Source organism: Erpetoichthys calabaricus, chromosome 2 (genome assembly GCF_900747795.2).
Source record: "Erpetoichthys calabaricus chromosome 2, fErpCal1.3, whole genome shotgun sequence".
Classification (NCBI taxonomy): domain Eukaryota; kingdom Metazoa; phylum Chordata; class Cladistia; order Polypteriformes; family Polypteridae; genus Erpetoichthys; species Erpetoichthys calabaricus.
Genome location: NC_041395.2, coordinates 205,100,561 through 205,112,652, shown reverse-complemented (window position 1 = coordinate 205,112,652; position 12,092 = coordinate 205,100,561). Strand labels below are relative to the sequence as shown.

At 35.4% G+C, this 12,092-nt stretch overlaps 1 protein-coding gene across 5 annotated transcripts in view; it reads right to left on the bottom strand.

The window, feature by feature from the left end:
• Nucleotides 1–12,092, bottom strand: part of LOC114646724 (lisH domain-containing protein ARMC9) — a 136,401-nt gene that overhangs the window by 31,323 nt on the left and 92,986 nt on the right. For 3 of the 5 annotated variants that reach the window (XM_051922226.1, XM_028795043.2, XM_028795044.2), the window contains 2 exons: nt 7,504–7,619; nt 6,194–6,339 (listed from right to left, as the gene is read on the bottom strand). In XM_051922226.1, coding sequence (XP_051778186.1) covers nt 6,194–6,339; nt 7,504–7,619 — 262 coding nt within the window. Of the gene's footprint in view, nt 1–6,193; nt 6,340–7,503; nt 7,620–12,092 lie in introns of those variants that run through there. The other 2 variants (XM_051922227.1, XR_007934032.1) reach the window with 2 other exon arrangements.

The window sequence follows — 12,092 nt, the reverse complement described above, 5'->3', positions numbered from 1 at the left end:
AAGTGATTGAGAGCACCACAAATAATTTGTGCAAGCTTTAGCACAATGTTTCCACTTGCAGCAATGTTAGGTTCTCCAGGTACAGGATCTATTTTCCCTGCAAATATGTCAAATGAATGCACCAGGCCTTTTGTATCACAAAGCACAAAGATTTTGTATCCCCATTTATATGGCTTCTTGGGGATATATTGCTTTAGACTAGATCAACCTTTGAATGGCACCATTTACTCATCAATAGACAACATTTGATCTTGTGGGAGACCCTGAAATTTTGGGAGAAGTGAATCAAGAACTGGCCTGATTTTGAAAAGCGTATCGTAATTTCCATCATTGTTGGCTGGCATGTTGCTGTTGTCATTGAAATGGATGAATTTTTTAATTTGCTCCCATCTGTCTCAGGATATCACATCAGCCACCTGTGCTACTCGACATTCACTGGACCAGTAAATTCTTGACATTGGTAAATGTACAACACTCATGTACACTACAGCGCCAATAAACTGCTCCAATTCATTTCGATCCAATATTTGGATTTTTTTGTGTGTAATACAGATTACTTTGTTCTGCAATACTATCCAAAACATCAGCATCAAAAAAGTCTCGGAAGTACTGAATGAGCAGTCTGATTTCATCAGCATCAGGGAGAGCAGCTTGCCAAATTGGAATGTCTTTTGCAGAGTTCTGTTGTTGCACTGTCTTCCACACTACCTTTTGCTGTGTTCTCCTTGTAGTAGCAGCCGGTCGCCTTCTTGCACCAGTAGCACTGGTGCTAGCAAGTGCATCATGATTGCTGTCAGAGTCTCCATCACTGCTACTTTCATTGTCAGTACGCTCATTACTGCTGCTATCATCTTCAGAAACATCACCTTGTGATAATGGTGTAGGTATGTTGTTTTCATCGCTATCCTCACTGTCACTGAGACAGCGGTCATCACTTTCAACTGGGGGAGCCCTGATTTGATGTCCACCAGCTCGCTTCCCGTAGAAAGTTGATGTGTTCATTTAGTTCTGCCTCAAAATAAAGGGCAGAAATTGCATTTACATCTCAGTATGCTATTTTTACATTAATTCTAGAAATTAACGAGGATCAAAATGCAAAGCATTTGAAATCTATGCACAGGAATTCGAATTTCTACAATATTACACCTAAATACAATATTATTTATATGCAGCCGTTATCGCCAAATGTAGCGGAAAAGCGACATAGTGAAAACGGCGTATAACTTACGGAATTTTCGTCACATGTAGTCTATTCTGAAATATCAGCAATAGAAGAAAACTATAAGCTTATATGTATTTTTATCTTAGCGCAATTTACCTCAAATGTGGTTAATTTCTCGAAGTAAGCAGCCAATATCCATGTGCATGGAAACGCCAATACTTCGCTTCCATCAGGCGGCTGTAGTTTCCACTACGACCGCTAGATGGGATGAAAAGCGCTTTCAATACAATCCTTGGAACGTATCAAATATGCAGCAACCGGCATCTGCGGGATACATGTGCCATCTCGGCTGCATTCACCCTGGAAGTGGTTTGATGCAAACTGGGTTGGTTTTAAGATAACGTTTACGATTGTCTATTTAAATGATAAAGTAAACTACAAGGTTAAATTGGACATTTTGAGATTAAAGCCGAAATATCCAGTTTAATCATAAAATACACATTTTCACCATGTCCTTAATTTTTTACTTTGTGGCTGAAATACATTGCCGTACATTCTGATGCTGTTGTGAAGGTGAAAGAAAAAAAAAAACTGCACAGAAGATGGTATGTGAGACCTGTAAAATGTATCGTGTCATTACAATGGGGAACATACAACACTTGAATATAATAGCACCATGAATGTATTTGTATGTCAGCTATTCCTCAAACATCGAAGCATGCACAGCGATCTTGGAGGATCCACAAAGCGGCTTTCTGTCACATGTAGATAGTAAACAGAGACTCTGACATCACATTCTAACTTTTATCACACTGTGTCCACTGACTTTTTGCTGATACTGCAACTCGGCACGCGTTGCAATAATTTCTGAGGAAGTGCTCAGAGGACACGTTAAATGAATGCTGGGAACGCGTGGCGGCCATGATGTGTGCACGTACGCGTTTTGAGCTTGAAGTACAAACGAGCCCTAATGGTAATATCAGAAATCTATAAAGCATCCATTATGATTTGCAAGGAATCGAAAAAATGTCACCACAAGTAACACTTTGCGTCTCAGGGAAGCCGTATAATTGCAATGTCATTCATTCTCAAACATCAACTCCTACTTCTTCTAACTGGGAGTAAGAATAGGACACTTCATAAACACTTACAGGTGCTGGTCATAAAATTAGAATATCATGACAAAGTTGATTTATTTCAGTAATTCCATTCAAAAAGTGAAACTTGTATATTAGATTCATTCATTACACACAGACTGATGTATTTCAAATGTTTATTTCTTTTAATGTTGATGATTATAACGGACAACTAATGAAAGTCCCAAATTCAGTATCTCGGAAAATTAGAATATTGTGAAAAGGTTCAATATTGAAGACAAAAGCCTTTAAATGTTCTCTCAGTCTAGTTCTGTAGGCTACACAATCATGGGGAAGACTGCTGACTTGACAGTTGTCCAAAAGACGACCATTGACACCTTGCACAAGGAGGGCAAGACACAAAATGTCATTGCTAAAGAGGCTGGCTGTTCACAGAGCTCTGTGTCCAAGCACACTATTAGAGAGGCGAAGGGAAGGACAAGATGTGGTAGAAAAAAGTGTACAAGCAATAGGGATAACCGCACCCTGGAGAGGATTGTGAAACAAAACCCATTCAAAAATGTGGGGGAGATTCACAAAGAGTTGCACTATCAGAGCAACATGGGCTCTCATAACACCTGAGCAGTGCCACAGACTGATCGACTCCATGCCACGCTGCATTGCTGCAGTAATCCAGGCCAAAGGAGCCCCAACTAAATATTGAGTGATGTACATGCTCATACGTTTCATGTTCATACCTGCCAGTTGGCCAACATTTCTAAAAATCCTTTTTTTGCATTGGTCTTAATTGATATTCTCATTTTCCGAGATACTGAATTTGGGACTTTCATTAGTTGTCAGTTATAATCATCAACATTAAAACATTAAAAGAAATAAACATTTGAAATACATCAGTCTGTGTGTAATGAATGAATCAAATATACAAGTTTCACTTTCTGAATGGAATTACTGAAATAAATCAACTTTGTCATGATATTATAATTTTATGACCAGCACCTGTATGTCCTACACTGAGGTAGAACAAATTCCTATCCTTGTCAGACATTTAGTGCAAATCCTAGTTGTAATTTTAAGATGATTGATTAATGTGGGAAAAAGTCGTGTTTATTTTTGGTATTTGGTACACTGTACAAATACTCAAGGGGAAATTGTCTTTATGCATGTTTATGTCACATGATGACATGTTGTAATACAGGGTTTCATTGAATTTTTTTTATTTTTTTATTTACCGAATGATTCAGTTTATTTCAACAATTTTGCACATGTACACACAGAAGTCCCGCCCTCCCCACCCTTACATTTTTGGAGATTATCAATATGACTCTCCCATTTATTTAGGTGCCTTAGTTTAAGTAGATTCTCATTGACCCCATAAGTTAGTCAACATTCACAGATGCACTTCTGTTTAGTCAAGAGTATTTAGATACATTACTACCAGTTAAGTAATTAAGAAAAATAAATTAAAAAATAGAAAATTGTTTCTGTTGTGAACTGTATATTTGGCAACAATGCTTAATTTTTAGCTATACCTCTTACATCCTGTTACTTAGTGTAATCAGAAGGATGCAATATCAGATAGTGTCTTTTCAACTAATACTGGCCTTCCCAATATGTTCTTCTGTTGCTCTTGATTTTACTAGCACAATATTTAAGGTACCTGGGGATGCTCAAAACTAATCAATTTGGACAAACGTTTTGTTCATTAAAGTTTTGTAAGTCTATAACAAACATTCATTATTTGTTTTCATAACATGTTATATGTCATAATGCATGCATATCGTGTTTTAATGATAGTCATGTAAAAAAGTTTTTTTTCTTTATAATTAGGGGGATTCTTTTCCTTCTGCATTTGTCTTTTTTTGCCCCATTAAACTCAATTATTTAGGCATGTTTAGAAGCCTTAATTAAGTATTACTCCTTTGGCCATGCTCTCCTTTTCAGGGGTGGGGTTTGATTTGCTTTCAATCCTATTTTTTGTAAAAATTGATCCATATGTATGGAATGATTACAATATAATTAATAATAAAAAAAAAAACTAAATGAAAAAACTAGGGGGCTTCACCCCTTGCTCGCCAACCCCCCCCAAACAATCACCCACCCCCCCAGCCTGCGCTACATGCCAGCCACTTCGCATATGTGGATTTCACTTTCACCAAACAACACATTTTTAAATTCTCGTGGTTACGCCTCTTCTTTGGGAAGAAACACTACTTTTTCCTGATGGCAACACAAATTAGACGATCTACAAGTCTCCCACTTAAAGTTTAAATCCGAACAATATATTCAATCTCTTTTCGCTGTTCTGTTATTTGACAGAGTAATAATCTTTACCATCATTTTTTTTTTTTTTTGAGACTTTCAAATTTTAGTACTTTCATTATCTCTAAACCTACTCTGCATGTGTATCGCACCAACGTTTTTGAATTCTTTATGACGTTCTACTTTGTCATCTACTTTTTGTCTTTTATTTCTGGCCCCGGGCGAGGTTATATCTCTTGGCACAAAGTATCATCTCGCGGGACATGGAAGTATCTCTCTGAAAAAGTCACGTCTCATCCCAGGCTAAAAAGTCTTGTCTCATACCAGGATTTTTTTTTATTATAATAGAGATATTGTTTGGACATATCAAGGTTTGATCTTCATTTAAATAGTGTCTTTAGAAAGAATAAAAACAAAATGAAAAAAATTACTTTACAAAAATTAATTCAATGAAACATGAGCAGATACGCAATTTCTATATGTGGAAAAAAGTAAGTAAACCATTGGCTCTAATAGCCAGTATTGCCCCCTTTGGTAGAAACAAGTCTTGAGTATGCGTTTCCTACAAAGTTTTTCCCAATCCACCATGCAGAATTCTTTCAGCTATGTGATGTATTGCGTACACAGTCTGTTTTAAATTCACAGCATCTCATCTCAATGGTATTCAGATCTGAACTTTGACTTGCCCATTCCAAAACACATCTCTTGGTGATTTACCAGAAACGAAATTAATGTTATTATGTTGGAAGATCCAGTTTCGGTTGAGATTGAATCATCTGACAGATGGTCTCACATTATTCTCAAGCACCCTGTAGTATAATGAAGAATTCATACTAGATTCTGTGATGGTGAACAGCCCAGGCCTGTTGCAACAAAGCAGTTCCAAACCATACCATTTCCACCACCATGCTTTATAGTTGATATCAGGTTCTTCTGATCAAAAAGTTGTCTCTGGTTTTCACTAAACCTGTATTCCAGAAATCCTGTTCCTTGACAAGGTGTTCTACGGCAATCCTTAGTCTTGCCCTGATATTAAACATCGGGCATTATGCTTTTGGGCTGAACTTGCTTAGGTGGCTAGGCCTGGACAAGTTGACAGTTGTTTGAAATCTTCTCCACTTGCTGGTGATCTTCTGGACAGTGGAATGTTTGATTTCCAGTTGCTTGGAGATCTTTTCAAATGCCTAAACAGGTGCACCTGATTCTAATTTTATGTGTTTGAGGTAGTGATAAATGGTGTTCTTAGAGGGTGTGTACTTACTTATTCCACATATGGAATTTGCATTTATGTTTATTTAAAATTATACAGTACATTACAACATGTAAATTTGGCATTACATCTGTATCACATTTACCTATAGATACTGTGTAAATGAAGATAAAATTTCAATATGTCTACATATATTAAAAATGGGGTGTAATTACTTCCCCCCCCCCCACATACTCGACAATTACTGATTAATTTCAGAAGCAAACTAGTGATGCACGTCTCTTATTGCATTAAAACACAATAAACATTTAATTTTATGTACAAGAAAAATAGTGAAACTCTTAAGGAGCTACTTTTCTTTGACTCTTATCACCAACTGATAAAAGTGTGCAAACAGAAAAAAAAGAAAACACCACAAGATCACTTCCATGGTTTAGTCAGTGACCCTTGGTTTAACATACATACATAAAATCGGACTACAGCGATCAGAAGTATTGGGTCTGCTCCCACTCCGTGTAGCTGGTCGAGAAATGTGGATGGGCTGCAAATTGTCATCCCCACTCCCGCACGAGTTGGAAGGGTAATACACATCAGGTCCTGGTTTAGTGTCTCTAGGAAATAGGTAAAGGGAAGGTGCTTTAATCTTTACATAGTTTACTTGGACATTTTGTTGATTTTGGGTTGAAAAAAAAAATAAGCAAGTAAAGTGTTAATATTTTATACTAATGCATAAGTTAGTTAAGTATTATTAAGGTTTTCTCTTGCTTTGACTAGATACTATTTCCAGTCTTTGTTAAAGTTGTGGAGGGAAAAAAAAAAGAATGATCCACCAAAAAGACTGTTACTACAATGAACCTTTCTTTAAGAGTATAACTGCTTTACTCAAATAAAGCCTTTAGTGTTAATTTTTTGGTGTTTTAATTCCTCCTGTATCCTTTTACATATTTTTGGAAGATTTCAGCATTGGAAAGTAACTTTGTACAAACATATTTCATCAATAGCCTTGACTGTACCCCTTTTGTATTTTTCAATGGATATCGTTCATTAACAAGCATACCAGTTTATCTTGTATTTAATATTTCAGCAAAGAAGAACTTTTAAGTAAGAAAAGGTAAAGTACTTTTACCACATGTGGTGGCAGGAAGCTGTAACAAACTATATTTAAGTGCATAACTGCTGCATTTTTGAAAATGACTGGATGAAATACATTAATACTTGTATTACCTACCAGTTAATGAAACAAAGAAAAAATACAAAGTGTAGTCCTCTCTGTGTTGCTTTATCTTGTACCCATAGTCTTTAAAGCACTTGATTTGCTGTGTATCAGCAGATTCTCTATGATTACAAGAATGAATGTACAAAATAGCCAAAGTCCATAATTACAATTGCCATTTCATTGTGTACAGGGTGGATAATTAAAACAAAAAACACCCAGCAGTTATTCATATACTATCAACTGGGTAAAGATGACTCCTGAGAATGTAACATTTGTCTTATAAGTTTTTTACATCTAGAAACAAATTTATACAATGATCTAGTTCACTAGTAAGGACACTTTGGTACAAGGTTTATCACAAGCTGATAAAGAGAACTGTAAAAATTAATCATGAAGTGTGAGAAAAAATATTTTTATTTACAGTCCAAGACAACTATTAATGCAAATAGGTTAGGAACACAAGAAGAATATTTATTCACAAACAAACATATACTAATATGCCTACTGATTAATGGCAGCTTATACTGCATCTGCTTTTTTTTTGTATGTTGAGACTTACTGTGTTAGAATTGTCCGGTGATAGCTGGGTGTGACAGGTCGCTGGAGTGGTTCATCAATAATCTGACTAGGAACTGCAGCTGCCTTCCTTCTCGTTTTTAAAGTATGTGTCATAATCTGGAAACGTAAAACAAATATAAACACATACTTTGTGCCATACTGAAATTTGCAGCTGAAAGATAACTTGTGGTATTTTTCATATAAGATCCTGATTAACTATGTAAGAGCCTATTTAAATTCTACTCAAATTTAACAAATACAACCGAGGAAAAAATGTAATTTAAAACACCAGCATATATACCCCAAATTTGCTAATCAATCTTCATGGCAACTGATTTTATTCTAAAACATAATGTTAAAAGCAAGAACTAAATCCTGTTGTTTTTTTTTTTGATGGAAAAAAACTATGAGGTTTTATAAACAAATAGAATATCTAATCTTAGTATACTTTTCTTCTTACGATATTAGTACAACTACAAGTGCCCCACTACACTCTTTTAGCCCCAAAAACCATATTGCTATCGTTTCAAAGATACACAAACAAAACACAAAGACGTTTAAGAAAATGAATACTGTGCTTTGCCCTCATGACATGAGTATGTATGTGTTTCATGCATGCACAAGATGCCAAAAGCGACCACAAGGAACATAAAGAAACTATGTATATCTTTATGATCTACCCAATATTTGTTGAAACTTTACATTTACTACATATGTACACATGATATTCATAACAAAAAACAATTATACACAAATTTGTTCTTTTGCAACTTGTGTGCAGTGTGTGTGTGTGTGTGGGTGTGTGTGTGAGAGATTGAATTTATATTTTCTCTATCTATAATTATGTTTTCTACATTATATGTACTTGATTTCAAATATTGTTTTATTCTATTTTTTTCATATAATTAAACAAAAGCAATCTGTAAGTGTTGAAAGAAAATATTACATTGTTGTCAACATGTACTATGTAGTTAGGCTACGATGGCTGCTCCTGCATGGAACACATACAGACTTTTTTTTCATTATTCCCTAAACTATACAGTAGAACTACTTTAATAGCATTTACATTGTATTAGGTTTTATAAAGAATTTAAAGTATACAGAAGAATGTGCGTAGGTTATATGCAAATACTATGCTATTTTATATAAGGGACTTGAACATCCACAGATTTAGGTATCATGAACTGTTCTGCAATGTTCAGCAGATAGCATCCTAATATAATAATACTTGCCAACTAGTTTACTGGTAAAACTACAATTCTATTATAAAAAAAAAAAAAATCTTGCGATGATACGTGATCTTTAGAAGAGAGATCTTTTGAAGAGAGACACTTTCACGTCCCGTGAGACGGACAAGTTATGTCATAATTACAACCTTTGGAAGCAAGTCCCGTGATACACATGTAGAGCAGGTTAGATAATGGAAGTAGGAAAATTTGTCTCAAAAAATTAGAGTAAAGATTGCATTAGCGGAAACAAACGTAAAATATTACTTGGTGAAATAACGGAACAGTGAAAAGAGATCGCATAGTGCTTGTGGAATGTTCGAAGTACCACACGAAATGCAGATCACGTGGCATGGCAGAAGCAGTAAGCCAGCAGCTGATCAAGCAAAGAGGAGGTAAAAAAAAAACAACTGTTATTTGTTTCCCATTGTATCACCGTTTAAGAGGGGTTTTGGAGGAGCGACCGCGTCTCCTTGGAGTGCGTTCAGCCCACCTCTTCACAACGGAACATAGCACAGCTGGGGAGTGTGGTAGGCGAGAGAAGTGCAAAGCGAGTGGCATGACAGCAGCAGCAATCCCGCAGCTAATCGAGCAAAGAGGAGGTTTAAAAAAAAAAAAAAAAAAAAAAAAAAAAAAAAGGGTATTTGTTTTCCACTGCATCACCGTTTACGAGGGGTTTCGGAGGAGCGGGCGCATCTCCTTGGGGTACGTTCAGCCCCCCTCTTCACAACAGCATGTAGTGCTGGCTTGCTAGTGTCAGATTAATTTCAAACCCACAGATCTTTTAAATGATTTTTTAAATGATTTTATTTTGGTGAAAACAATGACCAGCAGTTTGATACTTTTGCAAATGGCACTGGAAACAGTGGACAACCTTGCTGGGTTCCACGTTCTAATGTGAAATAATCTGAGTTTACATTGTTTACCAGCACAGAAGCTTATTGGCTTTAATAAAGTTACTTGATCTAGATGATAATATCTGGACCAAGCACAAATCTGAGAAAAAAACCAGTAAAGAGATATCCCCATTCTACTTTAACGAAAGCTCTTTGTGTCTTGAGGCAATTGTTTATTAAAAAATCTTAACAGAGCTTGTCACAAAGCCGCAAAGTTAGCTTTTTCCCCCACATACTACTTTTAATAGTCTGCTCCCAAAAAAGGAAAAAAAAATCAAGAGCTCACTCTTATGAAGAGGCAATTTGGGAGATATTTGGGAGAAATTAATTTGGGAGATAACGAGTTAAATGGTGCAAGTAGACTAAAAGGTGTAAACATAATACACACCCATCTGAAACTAAAATAAAACAAAAATACAACCCAAATTTCAAGAACCATTTAATTCTATAAAAAGTCCTCTTAACAGGTTTTAAAGAGAAATTAAAAAACCCAATAGACTGAAAAACCAGGATGAGGCTCACCTACCCCCTTGTTCCATACATTACAGTTACAGTGTGTCTCTGATAAGACTCATAACAAGGAAAATACTGTTTTCTTATCTTTTATAATCAGCTCATTGTTGCATCCAAAAAATTCTCTCTCTCTTCCCTGAAAGGAGTGAATTCTCCGCAGCCTTGGCCACTTAGCCATCTCTGACACAGCTAAGAGAACTTGTGAGGTCTCCTAAATACCTGGCAATATAAGAGTACTCTCGAGTCTGAAGAGACATTAATATAGCATGTGATCTTATTCACACAAAAAAACAAAAAACAAAAAAAAAACAAAATAACTGATATCACTTTCAAATTTCTTTTAGATGCTATAAACCTTTTTATTTTAAAAAATAAAAAAATCTGTATAAATATTAATTTGTTACTATTTTAATTCATTACATACGTCATTAGACCCCTACATATGACCAAATAAAAATTAAAGAATATTGTATTATTATTAGAAGTACAAATTAAAATAATAAAAGAAAATAAAAGCTTCATAATTAAAAATAAATTAAATAATAAAAGCCCAATAGTACAACTAAAATATATAAAAACATTTAGGAAAGTGCTCAGCAATACTTTTAAACATAAAGCAGTCTTAGATGTAAAAGTTTACTTTAGTACAAGGAACGAATTTAGATAATGATCTTATTGAGTTTTTAAACCAGAGCCACCTCTATTCTATGTAATGTGCCACAAAATATATTTACAAATAAAGACAAAACTGATTAAACAACAAGTAATTAATAAACAGAATTATAAACTGATTACTGAAAATTACAGTAAACTATAAAATAGAGCAAAATGGTTCAACATTACTCATTTTAACACACCCAAATTAATTTTTTTTCCAATTTTAGTTAAAGACAAAACTAATTAAATGACAAGTAGTTACTAAATGGAGTTAGAAGCAGATTATTAAAAATCACTGCAGCCATACCACATGCACTTCAGAATAGGTCATCCACCTGAAGCTAAGCATGATTAGGCTTGTCAGTACTTGGAAGGGACCATCTAGGAAAAACCTGGGTTGCTGCTGGAAGAGGTGATGGTGAGGCCAGCAGGGGGCACTTACCCCGTTGCCTGAATGTAGAATCCCATGTCCCAGTGCAGTAAAAATGGCACCGTTCTTCGGATGAGATGTAAAACAAAGGTCCTGACTGTCTTTGGTCATAAAAGATTCCTAGGTATCTTTGTAGAGTAGGGTGTCTCCCGAAGTCCAGGCTAAATTACCCACCAGAGCCTAGTTATTCTGGTGCCCTAATCATCCCCTGTCTCTAATTGTCTCTCTCTCTCACCACCTAACAGCAAATGTGTGGCGAGTATAATGGCGCAAAAACGGCTGCCGTCAAATCATTCAGGTGAATGCTACACATTAGTGGTGGTTAAAGTGGCTCCCCACTCACTGAAGCGATTTGAGTAGGGAGAGAGTATTTTCGATAATAATGTTAAACTAATAATGTTACATGAAATATTTGATTTAAAATTAGAATTATAGTATATTACACACAGTGTTAGGGAATGCTTACTGTAAGTAACTAAATATATAGTTACAATAACATGTAATGTTACAAACAGTGCTTTACTTTTTTCTTTTTTTTTTTGAATGAAAGAGTTCACACTTCACTGGCCAACATTTATTATTAAATGTTAAGCCCACATATGAACCTTCATGAAACTGACCAGAAACACAGCTAAATTTGATCATTTTCTTGTGTTTTTCATATATACATTTAGTACCATCTCAAGCCCCCAAAAGATAGTGGCATGAACACTGGCAGATGTACCGCCACATCACAAGGTTTCAACATCTCTATAGCAAATAGCTGGATGAAAACAAAACAGTTTATTTTTAAGTGTCTGTTACAGAGTTGCTTGGAGCCACACTCTTTTCTGATTTGCAGACAGATTAAATTTATCCGTCAGCATAT